Source organism: Equus quagga, chromosome 2, assembly GCF_021613505.1.
Source record: "Equus quagga isolate Etosha38 chromosome 2, UCLA_HA_Equagga_1.0, whole genome shotgun sequence".
In the NCBI taxonomy this organism is placed as follows: domain Eukaryota; kingdom Metazoa; phylum Chordata; class Mammalia; order Perissodactyla; family Equidae; genus Equus; species Equus quagga.
In genome coordinates, this window is record NC_060268.1 from 92,333,978 (window position 1) to 92,350,454 (window position 16,477).

A 16,477-nucleotide genomic window follows, 5' to 3' on the forward strand; every position below is an offset into this window, starting at 1 on the left:
GGCTTAAATTCCTCTCTCCTCTAGATGCTACTCCTGGAGGCTCTGAGCATCAGTCTCGTAGGAAAACCATGGGGAGAATATCACATGTACCTCATGGGATCGCTGTGACGATTAAGTAAGATATTGCAAGCGCTCAGCACAAGAACTAGCAGCAGGAAGGACTCCACAGTCAGTGGCTATAATTACTGTCAGGAAAGCATCCACTGCTGTGTTTAATACACGAGAGGACTCAGTAACTGGTGGTTTACCACCACCCCATCTGCTCCCCGAGGCAAGCAGGATCCGCATGCTGCCAAGCGCCTGCCATTCTTGGGACAGGCAGATTTCAACTCCAGATCTTGTCACAGATCGGAGTGGGCACCATACCCAGCAAGGCAGTGCTCACGACCAGAAAGAAGTGGCTTCCTCCTTACAGGGACGTTGCCCCGCTGGAAGACTGTTTACACCTGACGACAACTCAGTCACTGTAGAGGAATTCTTTTCTGAAGATTTACTCATTTATAAAAAGTTCTCAAGGTACAAAACAACAACGAAAAAGGTGTTATCAAAAACGTGGCCTGGAAGAGTGAGTCTGAGAGGCGGGGACCCAGCCACACCTGGGAAGGCTCTAGGCTCCCTGAGAACAGCATCCCCAGGAGAGCAGCCAAGGAGGTCAGGAGACAGGAGCCCCCAGGTGGCAGAGAAGCAGAGGAGGAATAAAGAACCAGCGGCCCTGGGGGAAGGAGGCTGGAGCAAGGGGGCAGAGGCCACAATGTGGAGCACCGGGCAGCAGGCGGGGGTGGAAGGAAACCAGGAAATACACCAAGAGCAGAGGAAGGAGACTGGGTAAGTTCTCCTCTGAGCCACTCTGCATGCAGATGAGGGATAGTCCCCGATTCTGCACCGAGACCAAGGCCAATTCCTCTGATTGCCTTGGGGACTTGCCTGCCACCTGCCCCCAGAAACAAGGCTGCCACTCAGGGCAAGAGCCATCATGAAAGTGTCTAGGCAGGCTAGACTCACATCCAGGGAGGGACCCTCCACGAGCCACGGCATGGGGCCCACTGCCAACATCATGGGCTTGGATTCGATTTTAGCAGAGCTTGTTCAAAGGGTATTCCACGCGGCTGTAGGGAAGAACCAGCTGAGGCTTGGCGGACTGCCCCCTCCAGCTCCAGAGGGGAAGTTGATGGAAGAAATCCTCAATAGTGCTGGCGGGCCCCGGAGGCACTCCATCTCCCTAACCTCAGTCGTCCTAGGGGGAAAGTAAAGAGAGATGAACACAGCACTTTTCATGCAAGCCTTCTGCAAGTCATCAGACAAACAGGGATGTGATCAAGAAGGACCAGCGGGGCCCTCGGCCACCTGCCTTGGCCTCACCTCATCAGAGCCGGCCCAGGGAGCAGCCTGGCAGCTCCAAGGATGGTTTTTCCATCCAAGACCCACGTTATTAAGACAAAAGGGGATCCTGACCCTCTACCCTACCTGCCCCCACTTTCTCTGGCAAATGTCATCTTCATCACCTACATAAATAGCCCATTTTTCTGTGACTTTATTTTAAATGTTCAATTCGGGGCCTTTTGACATCCATTCAAATCTTCAGGTGAAATATACTTCGGAAAAAGAAATCAACTGTGAGTAGGCTGAGGATCCACTAGCAAGCTGAGCCTTGGCAAAAAAAAACTATTAAGGACCAAGGTAGCCATTTTCCAGCCACTTTGGGCAGAAAGCCCAGAACAAAGGAGGAAAAACTGCTCATTCAGCTGCCCTACCACCTCGACACAGCTGACGTATTCACTTGAAGTGGAAATGTTTGGAGACCTGTGACATTAAGTCTCACTGGCTCCCCTCCGCCCTCCATTCCTTCCACCCCTCACTTTTATAAATCTTTGGGGTTTTCTTGTAATTGGCACAATTCACACCCACCAAAAAGAAAGGTTCCAGCTTGTCACCCTTTACACCTTAAAGGAATTTCCCTGATGCTAACACACTCTCGGGCATTCCCTGGAATTCCACCAAGGCTGGGGGCTAAAATTTATGCTTCTGTCTCTTTGTCCAACACCCAACCAGCACGGACAAAACTCCTGCTGAGAGATAAACCACGCCAATGCCAAGGCCACAGTTGTCTTCCTTGACCTACCCACTCCTTGTCCTCCGCCCCGTCCCCCTGCTCTCGGCTCTCCACTGCAGCCCCCTCGGAAGACTTTCTGGCCATGATGTTGTCTGTCCAGGACGCCCCCGTCTTTCCATCACCCGCGAAATTACACTTGGTCACTGTTCCGGCCTCAAGTTTGGCTAATGAATCTGAAAGAAAGGAACAAGGTGAATGGCCCCCGTCCCTGTGGCAAAAACACAGTGGGGCCCGGTCCATTCTGCCAGCTTCCCCGAGGTCTGGGATAAGCCAGTGTTCTCTTCGGGCCTGGGTGTGCTCCGGGAGGCCCTAGGGGGGACCCCCAAAGCACTAGACAGGAAAGGTCACCCACAGGAACCACGGGATTGGGTGGTACCCCAGGATCCAGAGAGTCTCGGCTACTGGCCCCAGGGCACTTGTCCAGGGGCTTAGGAATAAATCAAGGGGCCATGTCGCCACAGAGGCCAGATGTGGCCCGCTCCCATGAGCTCTAAGCAGGAGGGCTGGGGGAGCCTCGGGCAGGAGGCCGGGACCCCCACAGGCCATATGGGAACATCAGGCCACAGTGAGGGCCGCTCTGCTCACCCAGGAAGGGGCCATCGCCTCGAGTTTTCAGCCGTACCCCGGCCCCCAGCTCCAGCTCCATCGCCTCCATCTCTGACTCAAGCATCCAGAAGGCCACTGTCTGCTCGGGGGTGAGGCTCTCTGTCAGCGCCAGCAGCTCCGGCTTATTCACCAGCCCCTTCAGCGCCTCGGGAGTGAGTCTGTCGGTGTCCCCCTTGGCTTCCTCCTCTGCAGGCACACAGCACAGGGGCTGTTACTGCTGTAATAAGCACTCTGGGAGGGCCTCCTAGGAGCCAGGCTGAGGGTTGTACACGCTCACAAGCACCTGAGGGCAGGCCTGAGGACTCGTCCTGCCAGCGCTCATCAAGGAGCTCATGGTAGAGGACCAATGGCATGGGCTCTGGAGCCAGGCTGCCTGGGGCAAATCTGCTTAGAAGCTGTGCGACCTTAGGCAGGTTACTTAACCCCTCTGTGCCTGACAAATAGGGATAAAATGGCACCCACCTGACAGGACTGACATGAGCTGTCAATGAATAATGCACATGAAGCATTCAGCACAGTGCTGGCACATGGTTGACCCTCAGTGAGTGTTAATGTTTTTTTATTCCTGTTTTACAGATGAGAAAACTAAGGCTTAGAGAGGTTAAGTAGTTTGCCCGAGGTAACACAGCTAGTCGGTGGAGGAGGCAGCATTCAAACTCTCCACACCCTTCTGCCTTCCCAGTGAGACCCCAGTGACCAGGCCGGGTTCTTCCAGGCTCTCGGGGTCTACCTGGCTGGCACAGGGTCTGCTGGACCCAGCAGCAAACTCTGGTGGTCCCCATGCTCTCTCTGGCCTGCTCGTCCTGGCCCGGCCAGAGCCCTGAGGCTCAGGGAGGGTTCCAACAGCCTCGCCTTCCTGCACTGAAAGTCCCAAACCTGCAAGTCCTGGTAGGGGGCGGGGCGGTCCCAGGCTAAGAATCAAGGCCTCCCAGGCCCCACACAACAACCCAGAGCTGTCGGAAGGCTGCCTTCTCCACGCCAGCACCCCAGCGGCTGCTCTCTGGGGGAGAACTGCCCGCCAAGCCACCAAGACCACATCCCGCTCATGGTGTAAAACCGCTGCCAAGCTCCGTCAAGAAGCCTTCTGGGATCCCAGGACACCTCACTCACACAGAGGGCTTTCAAACTGCTCCATCCTCCTCGAACCCTGCCCTGCCCTGCGTCCACCTCACCTCCTACTTCACAAGATACCAGAAGCCAGAAGTGAGGCCACTCACCTCCCTGCCACCACCTCCCCGTCAATTTACCTAAAACCACATGGAACCTCTCCTCCTTCCCTCTGTCTCAAAGGGCGAGGTGTGTCCCCTCCTGCCTCAAGCCAGTTCCTCCATCTGGGCTCCAGATCGCACCTCCTTGGGGACCCGTCCCTCTTTCTCCTCTCCCGGATCTTTCCCTAATGCCTTTTTGCATCCTGGCTTTGACACCCACGGCTCCAGGCTCTGCCCACCTCCCATCAGAGTCACTGGGGGGCTCCTCATTGTGATGCCCACTGGATGCTCCGCAGCCAGAGCCGCCCTGGGCTGTGGGCAGCACCTGACGCCATCGCTACCTCCTCACTCCTGTCCCCCTGGCCTTCCCCATCTCCCTCAGACCTCTCCCGGGGCTCCTGCTCCTTATGGACTCCTTCCCTGGCCACCTCCTGTTGTCGCTCTTCTCCAAAACGACCTCCCGGGTGCCTTCAACCACTTCCACAGCTTCGATACTACAATGTGTGACCACTCCTCCATACACTGCCAGCCCAGCCCTCTTCCTGGGTTCTAGAACTGTACCTCCAAGGCCCCAGTGGACACCTACTTGTCTTGGGAAGTGCCACCACGTGTCTAAGGCCACGTGTCCCAAACAGAACTCTTCTCCCCAAACCTGCTCCTCTCGCACCTCCACTCCCCCAAACCTGGCACCCAAGCCCAAACCCTGGGGTCCTCCCTGACTCCTCCCTCATTCTCTGCACATCCAAACACTGAGGCCACTGTCCCTCCTCTATCTTGGGTCTCTCCGCTCTCTCCATCCTCACTGACAGGTCCCTAATCCTGGCCCTCTTATCTCCCTCTGAGGTTGCCTCACAGTCTCTGACCAGGCCTCCTGGTCTCCAGTCTAATCACCTCCCCAGGGGTTTTTAAGAACAAATCTAATCTCATCACTCACCAACTTAAAGCCACTCACTACAGGGGTCCCTGTACCCTCGACTGAGTGCCCCTTCTGGGCCCTTCTCCCCGCCTGCCTCTCAGGCCGCCCTCCCCACCTGGCTTCTCTGCTCCTGCGTCAGGAGCCCTCAGGTCCCAAAGGTCTTTGGCACGCCGTCCCCTCTCTGAAACACCCCTTGGCCCAGGCACCCTGGCTGATTCCTGCTTATCTCTCAGGACTCTGTACTGGTGTTCCCTCCTCCAGGGCACCCCCGACCACGCCTGCCTGGGCTCAGAGCCCCTCCGTAGGCTCCCGTCACAGGCTGCCCATCTCCTCCACCACACTGAGAACATCTCGAGCACATGTCTGAGTCCTGTGCGTCCCTGGACCCTCTGCGCGTGGCTCATGGCCTGGCACACGGCAGATGCTCATTAAACATTCCGAGAATTAATGAGCAACTGAAAGCAGGAATGAACAAAACAACAGAGGGATGCGTGGATTGCCACTCACCCTCAAACCCTTCTCACTCGGGGCAGACAGCAAAGAGGTCCTTTGGGAAAGCTGGGAAGAGGAACGGGATCGCGAAGGGCCCAAGAACCAAACAAGAATTTCGGCAGAAAAATGGAGGCCACCGGAGGCCTGGTCGAGGCTCTGCGCAAAGGCAGCTGGAGCCCAGAGCCAGGTTCACGGACAACTGCCTAGACTGCAGGAGACGGCAGGAGCTGGGAAGGCCAGCTAGGTCCTTGGGACTGCACTGGGGCACTGGGGATACCCTGAGTGAATGGGGTGCAGGACAGAGTCCAGCCAGGGGGCCCTCAGACCAGACATGGGCTTCAAGGCCAACCACGCGAAGAAGACACTTTCTGGGGGCCAAGAGGCCCCTAGAGACAAAGGAAGGCCAAGTACCCGAAGTCACACAAGGCATCTCACTAACATCAGGCCTCATCTTACTCACATGACAAAAACTAGTGTAAGAGGGCCCTGAGGGACGAGGGGCGGAGGATACCTACTGTAGGATGACATGAGGAAGCCTGTGTTCACCTTCCTGGTGGCGCTGAAGTTGGGCTCGATCTCATTTCCCTTGGGGTCGAACTTCCGGCGATGGATGCAACTGGGCCGGATATACAGCACGTAGTAGCGCTCCTGGGGCCAGGCAGAAAGAGGGTGAGGGGGCTACTTCACTCCCCCCACCCTCCAACACACACACTCCCCACAAGGCTCCGGCTGCAGCCCTCCCCGACTCACTCTCTACCCCGAAAGATATGCAAGCTGGGCAGATGCCCCACTTCAATATCCATTCATTCATTCATTCATTCATGTGTTCAGCAGAACACCTGCCACACATAATGAACCATGCTAGACGTCCATGAGAGGGCGGGCCCAGGGCCTGCCCCCAAGGCCTCCACAGTCCCCACACACAGCCAGAGACAGAAAGTATATACAGAACCCGAGAGTCCTAGCACCAAAGACCCCAAACACCATGAAGCAGGAATGGAAGCAGCCAAGGTGCCATGGAAAGCGGACTGGCAGGGAGCGGGGAAGGAGGCAGCCACTGTGCCTCTTCCAGCAGATGTGGGCCAGGGGGAAATCACTCCCAGCCTCAGCTTCCCCTGTGGCACGGGGACAACGTGATGCCTGCTTTCAGGAGTGCTGTAAGGGTTCGAGGAGATGACGAAGGAGCAGACACAGTAGAAAGCATGAAGCGTGCTGCAAATGCTGCTTGCCAGCTACGCTAATCAAAGCAGGCAGACGAAACGCTCCCAGAGACTGAAGAAGAGGAAACCACTCCTGGGAAAAACAGGGAGGCACAGTCTGGAAGGGTGGGGAGACCTGCCACCGTGGGAGCAAGGGTGTAGGAAGGGTATCAAAAGCCTGGGACAGGCATGTAAAATAAAAGTCAAGGTCCTGTGTGCATGTCTGAGCAAAGCGGGGCCCTTGGAGGCTGGGAGTGCCAGTGGGATAAGTCTGAGCCGGGCCTCGAGTCAGCACTTGGAGTTAGGATTTGATCAGTTAGACAAGAAGGAATCCTGAATGGTTTCGGAGCAGGAGCAAGACCCTCAGAGATGTCTTTCAGGAAACAAGCTGGCAGCAGGACAGGACTGAGCGCTGGAGGCAGCCAGACAGTAGGAGGGGCAGGTGTAAGGTTTACTCAGGACAGGCTGAGTCCCTGAGTGCCCATGGGAGGGAGTAGACCTGGAAAGACGAAGGGAGGGTGGGGCAGTCAAGGGAGGAGCCTGCCGGACCGGAGGTTGCTTACCTTGGGGCGGGGCAGGAAGAGACCTGGAGGTCTGCGGGTCATTAGGAAGGGGGAGCTCAGGGGGGTGAGCCTGGAGAGGGGCTGGGAGAACGCCCTGCCTGTCAAGGTAGCCCAGGCAAGTTAGCCTCACATCAGTGTGGCGCTGCTGCTGGGCGCCTGGGGCTGGCTGGCTGGGGGCTCCAGACTGGAGGGACCACCCTGCTAACTTCTGTGCTACCGTGCAGAAGATGCAGCATGAAATCAGTGCTGAGCTGGGAGCAGAGGTGTTCTCTAGGGGTGCGAGGGAGAGGCTCCAGCCTGCCTCCAGAGGGCATTCTAATGAGCTCAGTTGCAGAGACCAGGGAGATAAGTCAGCGGTCAGCACATCAGGGTGGGGCTATCTGAAAGGGGGGTGGAGACTCAGAACCAGTGCTCAAGAAGGAGATGCTGGCTAGCACAGGATGGTGAACGCCAGGTGTGTCCGCAGACACCTGAAATGGGGTGGTGATAAGGGGCAGGAGGCTGAGGGGACAAGGGCAGAAGGGCAGGGACGCGGGAACTGAAGCCCCGGGCAGTGTCAGCAACATAGACTCACATTCAGGCTGGAAACAAGCCCAAGAATTCAGCAACCCTCCTCCCTCCCCAAGGCACGCCCACCTGCACACACGCAGAGGCCCAGGTCCACATGGGTGACCTGATTTATAAAAACCCAACCTTCCAAAAGGCCCAGCCACAACACAGTGGTGTCCAAAGGTGAGCAAGCCCATGACAAGAGATTCACCACTTTGCAAATGGCGTCGTTTCAAGGCTCCTTCCAACAGCAAACTCCACCTGTACCTTTAAAGTCATTCAATTCCAAAAACTCAAGGGCGCACACGACTTCCCAGGAACAGAGCAGGGGTCCAGAGCGGGGAAGGTCACTGCTGACCCCGCACCCACACAGGCCTTAACCTACTCTGACCTTGTCCATCAGGCCTTGGGTCAGTGCAACCCCCAGACCAGAGGACAGGAGTCCGGGCCCTTGGCTCTCCCGGGATAGAGCCACGCATCCTGCCTAGCCCCGCAAAGCTCCCAGCCCTCTAACTCAGCTCCATGCGAAGGCAACAGGACCTCTTCAGAGGGCCTTCCAGCCCACTCAGCACCCCAGACTCAGTCCTGGACCACTCACCTCATCCACTCACCCTTCCTGCTTCAACCCTCCCAACCCCAGCCCCAGACACACACTTGGGTTTAAGGCCTGGTCTGTCTTCCCGGGGAGAACCCAGGCCCCCGCTTCCGCCCGCCGCCCAGCACACCCCTAACCGATCCCCTTCCACTCAGTGACCCTTTTGGCCGCTAATCTCCCGGCCCACCTCCCCCCTGCCCTGTGAGCCCTTCAAGGAAAGAGCTGGACCCTAAGTCTTGGCACTGGCAGGGCCAAGCACAGGGAGCTGCCTCGGTGGGTGTGGACCATGAACCGAGGGTCCTGCGGGCACCCCGAGGAAACATCCTCACCTTCCTGCCATGAGCATCCGAGATGCTGTGCCGAGATACATCCACCAGGTCTCCCTCCAGCAGGACGCCGTTTCCCCTGGGGAGGAGAGGGAAGGAAGGGACCAGCTGGTCTGCCAGTCCTCAGGAAAGGACCACAGTTTGATGGCCCAGTCTGAGTTTGCACTGAGAAAGAAGCAACTCCCACGGGAGTCCCCGACTCACTCGCCCCTGAGCGGGCCCAGGACTCAGCAGCCCCTTTCTCTGTGCTTCCCACAGGGGCCCTCCCTTCCTCTGAGGGTCCCAAAGGCTGGGGCACTGCCCAGAGGGTGGGAAGGACCCGGCGAGGCTAAAGACCAAGCTATGGCCCTTCCGGCAGGGGGTTACTGTAACCAGAGCCTCAGTCTTCTTATCTGCAAAACGGGACAGGACCAGCCGCCCCACTCTGCTTCTATGGTGATGACATTAGATCATGGCTATGAAGGTGTTTTGGAAACTATTAAGTGCTTACTAAATATAAAGGATTTTACATTTTTATTTAACCAAATTCTGGGAGGATGTCTAAGCTGCTATAAGGTATTTTTCCTTTTCAACCATTTGAAAGCACTTCCATATTCCGGTTTGCACACATCCACTTTAGAGAAGGAGAAATCAAGACTCAGAAGTTTGTGACTAGCCTAAGATGGGTCGCAGGGTCCCTGAGGAGAGCTGGACCCTGCTTCCCCATGCTAGTTTCCACTAACGCAGAACCTGTGCACTTCCTTTTCTGGAACCACAGAAATGGGAGAGAGGAGGGGTGAGCTGAAGGGATGCGGACAAAAAGCGAAAATTGGCTGTACCTTACTAACCCTACCCAGCCCCTCACCCCCTACATTCTTTAGAGTTTCCAATTGCAAACGGAACGGTCCCTTTCTTCTCTTAACCTCCGTGCCCCCGTGATGGCAAGGCCAGGCCCTCCCGATGCCACACACTCCTGCAGGCAGACCACGCCCTCCCCCAGCCCAGCCAGGCCGACTCCACCCGCCATTCCGGTCACAGCCCCACCGGCCCTCCCGGAGCGGGGCGCAGCCTGGGCACAGGCCTGTGGGCAGGACAGGCTGGGTGTACAGCCCCGCGGCCCGGGCAGCGCCCGAGGTCGGGGAAGGAAGCCCCGCCTCCTGAGCCCCGTTCCGGAGTCGGGACCCCGATTCTTTCCCAAGGGTCTGGGGACAGGAGGGGAGACTGGCGCCACCTGCGTCTTAGGGGTGCGCTCCGGAGCGCGGCGCCGGGGGGCGCGGACTGGGGCCCGAGAGGCGGCCGCGGAGAGCCCTCCGCCATTGGGAGGCGCAGGGTCAGGGCGGCGGGGGCGGCGGGGGCGGCGGGGGCCTACCGCTGGTGGGCGGCTGGGGCCCAGGCGCCCGGCAGCCGCGCACTCCGCACCGGCTTGTTGCGGAGCGCGTCGTCACGGTAGATGCGGCTCATCCTCCCGCACCCGCGAGGCGCGCGCGGCGGCGGCGGCGGCGGCGGCGGCGGGAAGCGCGGAGGACTCGCCGAGACCGGCCACCGCCGCGGATCCCGGAACGCGGATCCCGGAACGCGGATCCCGGAACGCGGACCTGGGAACGCGGCCCGGCTCCGGGCGTGCCGGGCGGGACTTAAAGGGGCCGAGCCCCATTCCGGCCCGCGGGACCCTGCGTGGTGGGAGGTGGGCTTCCGGGGAGACCCGGGGCTGAGTGGGGCCTTCGCCCTGTGAGGGAGGAAAGGCCACGTCCTTCTCTTTTCTCTCCCTCTTCCTTGTAACTGGAGGGAGACCCCTACCCCAACGCAGGCACAAAGGGGAAATTGAGGCCCAGAGATCCTATTGAAGAAGCCCTGGAAAGATGGGATTCCAGGGAGCAGGAATGGAGAAAAGGGAACGGCCGCCATGGAGGGCGGGGTGGTCAGCACAGACGCTGCTCTTTGTGCCCCTCTCCAGGTCCCACAGCGGCTGAGGGAGGGGTTCCAGGGATCTGTGACGACGGACCCTGGGCTTGGGTGTCAGATCAACGACATACCGAGGTTTGAATCCCAGCTGTGTGAGCCTGGACAAGTTCCTCAACCTCTCTGAGCCCGTGCTTCCTCCTCCGTAAAATGGGGTCAGTATCAGAGGGGTTTTAAAGATTAATAAATTCACTCTAGAACATCGCCTCTCGCCTCTCCATCTTCCCGCACAGCTCTTGGAGCCCTCCCCAGTTCCTTACTGCTCTTTGTGCAAGTATGTAAAGTCTAGGGGTGCATTTTCCAAGCCTGGGTGCAGGGGTCTATTCTGACCCAGGGATTGTTGGAGAATCTTGGTTCTCTTGTTTGACCCCTTTGTGCCAAGACCTGGGGCAGGTGGGCCCATTCGTGGAGTCCAGGTGTGGCCTATGGGGGAGCATTTAAAGGGGAGATGGCCAGGTAGATGCCTGGGAGTGCAAGATGAGCTGGGGGGGGGGGGGGGGGGGGGGGCCGGGAGGCAGCATCCTCTCCCCCCACACACATTAGGACTTGGCACTTTTGTTTTCAAGGGCTCCTTCCTCCACTAAAAAAATTTTTTTAATTATATTTTATGACTGAGTTGGCGTAAAGATGAATATATTAACATTATATTTTAAAACATTTTCTTTGCTCTAAACATTCTTTTTTTCTTGCGATTTTAAAAGAAATTAAAACATTTTTGTGAGTCCTAGGCATTGTGCCTAATGGATTAGTCAGCCCCACCCTCAGTCTGGCCTACCTGGCTGCTCCATAAATGTCAAAAGGAAGGACATAGAGGAGCCCTGGCAGGAAGTCCCTCTGGGCAGCACTGTCCTTTGGCTCTCTCTTCAGAACTCCCCGGGCTGCTATAAGGAACTCTTATAATTCAATAGCAAGAAAACAAATAACCTGATTGAAAAATGGGCAAAGAAACAGAGACATTTCTCCAAAGAAGACACATAAATGGCCAACAGGTATGTAAAAAGCAGCTCAGCATCACTAATCATCAGGGAAATGCAAATCTAAACCACAGTGAGATGTCACCTCACACCTGTTAGAATGGCCATTATCAAAAAGACAAAAGATAAGAGTTAGCTAGGATGTGGAGAAAAGGGAAGCCTTGTGCACGGTTGCTGTACAAGGGTACGTAAATTGGTGCAGCTGCTATGGGAAATACTATGGAGGTTGCTCAAGAAATTAAAAACAGAGCTCCCATATGATCCAGCAATCCCACTTCTGGGTATCTATGCAAAGGAATTGATATCAGGATCCCAAAGGGATATGTGCGCTCCCACGTTCACTGCAGCATTATTCACAATAGCCAAGACATGGAAGCAACCTACACGTCCGTCAATGGATGAATGGGCAAAGAAAATGTGGTAGGTATACACATACAAGAGAATAGTTACTATTCAGCCTTAAAAAGAAGGAAACTGCATTTGCAACAGTGTGGATGAACCCAGAAGTGAAAGAAACCAGATCCAGAGAGACAAATGTGGCATGATCTCGTTTATGTGAGGAATCAGGCTCATAGAAGCAGCATAGAATGGCGGTTATCAGGGGCTGGGAGGAGGGGAACGGGGAGTTTCTAGTCAAAGGGTACCAAGTTTCAGGTGTATAAGATGAATGAGACCTAGAGATCTACTGCCCAGCACAGTGCCTATAGTTGACAATAGTGTAGTATACACTTAAAAGTTTACTAAGAGGGTAGATCTTATGTTAAGTGTTCTTATCACACACAAAAAATAATAATAAATAAAGTGGGCACGAGGAAACTTTTGGAGGTGATGCATATGTTTATGGCGTAGATTGTGGTGATGTTTTCACAGGTGTCTACTTATCTCCAAAATCATAGAGTTGTATACATTAAATATAGACAGCTTTTTGTAAGTCAATCACGCCTCCATAAAATGGTTTAGAAAACAAACAAACTCTCCGGGCTGGTCCCAGCCACATGGCTGGCCGGCCCCTCTCCTCCTTCCCCTTTCTGTGTCATCTCCCCATCAATGGGCTCCAGATCTTCACCGCCTTATATGGCAGCCACTAGCCACACATGGCTGTTTAAATTTTAATTAATTAAACCTAAATAAAATTTAAAATTCAATTCTTCAGTCTCACTAGCCACATTTCCAGTGCTCAGTAGCTGGCAACATATGGCTAGTGGCTACCATTTTGGACAGAACAAACACAGAACGTTTCCATCATCACAGAAAGTTCTGTCCGACAGCACTGCTGTAGCTCCTTTCTTAGGAGACTAATCTCCTGCTTATTCGTCTCTGTGACTTCACCCTTTCAGCACAATTGGCAGACCAGGCACCAGCAAGGAGGAAGAACCTAAAAGAACAAGAAAACTTTTTTTTTTAAAGGTTTTGATATTTATTTCCTAAAAAGTATCAATCGTCATGGGAAAAAACTAGAACTTTCTTGGACTTTCTTACACCTATTTGGAGTTTATTAACATCTCTATATCAAATTATAAACCACGAGGTACAACGTGGAGACTGCTTAAGCTCTGGGCCCCTCAGTTCCATGGGCCCCTTTTAAGGACAGGCTTGGAAGGACCCAATGTGCTCATAGGGGCATATGCTTCTGTAAAATTTTTGTAGATAAGGCAGCTTTGGTGCAGTCAGTCAAGACTACTCTCTCTTTTTGCCCAAATGCTCCTTTGCCGCATTGTCAGATGATGTTGGAGTGGATCTGAGTGAGGGAAACTTGACGTGGGATACATTTCATTTGGGTTTTGGAATAGATTTATGTGTCTGTAGTCTCTCCCACCTGTAATTCGGTTTTTGCCAGCTGTCCTGGTGTAGGAGCGCCCCGCCACCCTCTGTGCTGACATCTGGTGTAGGGCACAGTATGTGACATGATGGAACAGGGCAACGCGTCATATCGCAGTGGAAACGTGCCCTGAAGAGGCTGCCACTGAGACTGTGTGGGGGGTGGAGAAGGAACAAGGCATGAAAGCTAAGGAGCCAGAAGCTGGTGTGTAGAAAATTCTTCCAGGCGTCAAACAGGTAAAATCGTAAGCAGAGGATTTGGTTGTCATTAACCCTAGTCAACATGGAAGTTCTTTCAGGAATGTTCTTGCTAAGGCTGTGCATGTAATTACAAACACCAACTGTTTTTTCTTTTTTGATGGACAGTGGGCAAAATGAAACTTATCAGGATTCTCATAGAGCACAGATATGTAACAGGAAGACAAACGAGGACGCACGTGTGAGTGGAGCCCTAGGTTTCATGCATCAGATCACATCGTAGCATATCTGACACGTCTTGTCTTGACAAAGTCTGATGGTTGCAGAAAAAATAAAATGCCACATTGCCACCAATGCAGTGAAACAGCCTGAAGAAAACACACATACACACCACAGAGCAAGGACGCAAAACAAAGGATGCACTCAAGAGAGAAAGCATGACATGAAATAAGATGCCAGAATGAGGACTAAACCTATCCATCATGCGCCATCAATAAATGCAAATGGGGTAAGCCTTGTTTGGAAAGGAAATCCATGGTGTGCCTTTGTATCAGACATCTCTTAATGCCACAGCAGAGCCCTCGTCCCCATAAGCCTCCAGGGCCTTTTACCTATCCTGTCCTAGCCTCTCAGCAGTCACCAGCTCTGCTTGGGCCCCGACTGACTTCATGCAGAGACAACCCCCCACACCTCACCTCATGGCCACCCTGTACCACGTGTCCCCAGAGACACTTGGTGCCAAGGGTGGTCTTTAAAAGAAGACTCTTAGGGCAGGATTGTGAAATTGGAGTACCGACTATTCTGAAGGCAATAGGGACACTATTGCTGGTGGTAAGTGGGTGGTGATAAGCCTCGGCATGAAGTGGCATCACTATTACTAAGGTTTTCATCTGTGGTTAATTGGGGTGAGGTGCGGGTTGAAGGTGAAATTGAGCTGGGAAATGGAATGCCTGTACCGTTTGACTGGACGGGGCAATAATAATTATAAGAAATGTAGAGTAAGCCGGCTTTTATTAACAGCATAAAAAACCTTGCGAAAAAGAAAGCGATAGGCTCAGGGTAGCTAACAGCCAACTTAAGGACGTGTAAAAGCCATGGGGAGCTTTATGGTGGGTTTTAAGGAGGCCCTCATCTCCTGCAGCTTCAGGGAAACTGCTAAAAGTCAGGCTCAGCAGCTGACCGTAAGGGTGACAGCTGCCAAAGGAGGCTGAACGTGCAGCTGTGACAGATCACCTGTCAGATTCAGGCTCTACCAGAAAAAGAGTGGGACCCTGGGATGGGAACATTGGGTAGATGAGCCAGAAAACCTTGAACCCTCTGATACCCTGGAACTCTCCAGGCCAGCAGAAGCGGCCAGCCCCTGCCCTAATGTGGAGATGGTGCAAAGACCTCCCTGGAAGCAGATGCCTTGCAAGATGTCATTTGCTTTTCGTAAGATCTGCGTCCATCACCACTCATTGCCTCCAGGCCAACAGTCAGAATCAGATCGCCACAACCTGAGCAGGAAGGTACAGTTCCTACTCCCAGAGGATCAGCTTACACACCCCAGGAATCGCAGGAGCTGGCCAGCACGTGCCTTGGGGAGCTAAGGAGAGCCATGTGGCAGTGGATCTGAGATGAGCGACCAGGGGGAGTGGAATCTAAGGCTGGATTAGAGAGAATTTATTGACGTGGGGCCTTCACCTGCGATGTGGCATTCAATACTCTAGCAAGGATACCTGGAGCTAGTCTTAATAGTATGTGCAGATGGCTACAAAACTTCCACATGACAATGAGGTGGGGATGCCAGAACTTTCTTCACACAGTATTGAGGAAGTGGTTACAAGGCTCAAAGAGAGGAGAATTTTAGAAGGGATTTACTAGGTAAGATCTGAGACCGCACCATCTGACTAGGCCCGGGAAGGCCCAGAGGCAACGAGGAAGGACTGGGCCACTGCTGTCTTTGAGATGCCCTGTGGGGTTGACGGGAATAGATACTACCGTGGAACCAAACGCCCAAATAAAAGAGGATATACGCACATATATCAAGAGTTGGTGAGTTAAAGGCTGATGTCATCCATTGCTATGGAAAGTGGCGGCCCCTTGTCAATCCCCAGGCCTGAGTCAGTTTTCAGACCCCAAGTCCATTGAAAGGGGGCCTGAGTCCCCTCAAGGAACACGGAGAGGTTTTTTCTCACACCAACCACTTCAATTCTCTGACACCATCCAGGTGTCCTACAATTCAATTCAATTAGGACACTTCTAGGATCTGGTGTCAGACTCCATAGGTTTAAGGGCTCCATCCCACATGGCTGCCCTCTGCTTCAGACGCCAGTCTCAAGCATCGGGTCCCCAGGTTATCCACACTTCTGTCTGACTTGACCACAAATTCTGGGGTTCCCACAGCTCCCCCCCTCAGGTTAGGTAATTTATTAGAACAACTCACAGAACTTAGGAAGATGCTATATTTACTATTATGTACAGCTGTTAGAAAGGATATGAATGAACAGCCAGAAGATGGGCAGAGGGCGAGGTCTGGAACGGTCCCAAGTGCAGGAGTTCTGTCCCGTTGGAGTTGGGGTGTGACCCGCTCCTGGCACGTGGATGCGTTCACCAACCCAGAAGCTCTCCAGGCCTCATCATTTAGGGGTTTTTATGGAGGTTTCATCACATAGGCCACATTGATGAAATCGTTGGCCAGTGGTAATTCTCAATCTCCAGTCCGTGTGCCCTCCCTGGAGGTTGGGAGGTGGGGCTTAAAGTTCCAAGCTTCTAGTCAAGCCTTGGTCTTTCTGGCAACCAGCCGCTATCTTGAAGCTGTCTAGGGCCCCACCAAGACTCACCTCATTAGAACAAATGATGCTCCTATCACCCTTATCACTCAGAAAATTCCCAGGTTTTTAGAAGCTTTGTGCCAGGAACCAGGAGAAACACTAAATATTTTTCTTATTACACTACAAACGCCACCACAAGTATATATGTAAATAGTCTCCCAGTCCTTCTACC

General features: G+C 54.0%; 1 protein-coding gene across 1 annotated transcript; it reads right to left on the minus strand.

Annotated features, from left to right (window-relative positions):
* Nucleotides 1-475: 475 nt before the first annotated feature.
* On the minus strand, nt 476-10,105 carry ARPIN (actin related protein 2/3 complex inhibitor). The gene is made up of 6 exons (XM_046654389.1): nt 9,913-10,105; nt 8,568-8,643; nt 5,848-5,980; nt 2,696-2,902; nt 2,120-2,283; nt 476-1,234 (listed from the first exon to the last, which is right to left on the minus strand). The coding sequence occupies exons 1-6, from the start codon at nt 10,002-10,004 to the stop codon at nt 1,226-1,228; spliced, it is 681 nt and encodes a 226-aa protein (XP_046510345.1). The 5' UTR covers nt 10,005-10,105; the 3' UTR covers nt 476-1,225.
* Nucleotides 10,106-16,477: the final 6,372 nt, after the last annotated feature.

What these genes read in the sequence shown, in the direction of transcription:
- ARPIN (XM_046654389.1), bottom strand. Translation starts at nt 10,004, where the DNA reads ATGAGCCGCATCTACCGTGACGACGCGCTCCGCAACAAGCCGGTGCGG. An exon ending in GCCCCAGCCGCCCACCAGCG is followed by an intron (nt 8,644 to 9,912) that starts GTAGGCCCCCGC and finishes TCTCCTCCCCAG; the next exon opens with GGGAAACGGCGTCCTGCTGG. An exon ending in CTTCCTCATGTCATCCTACA is followed by an intron (nt 2,903 to 5,847) that starts GTAGGTATCCTC and finishes GTGTGCCTGCAG; the next exon opens with AGGAGGAAGCCAAGGGGGAC.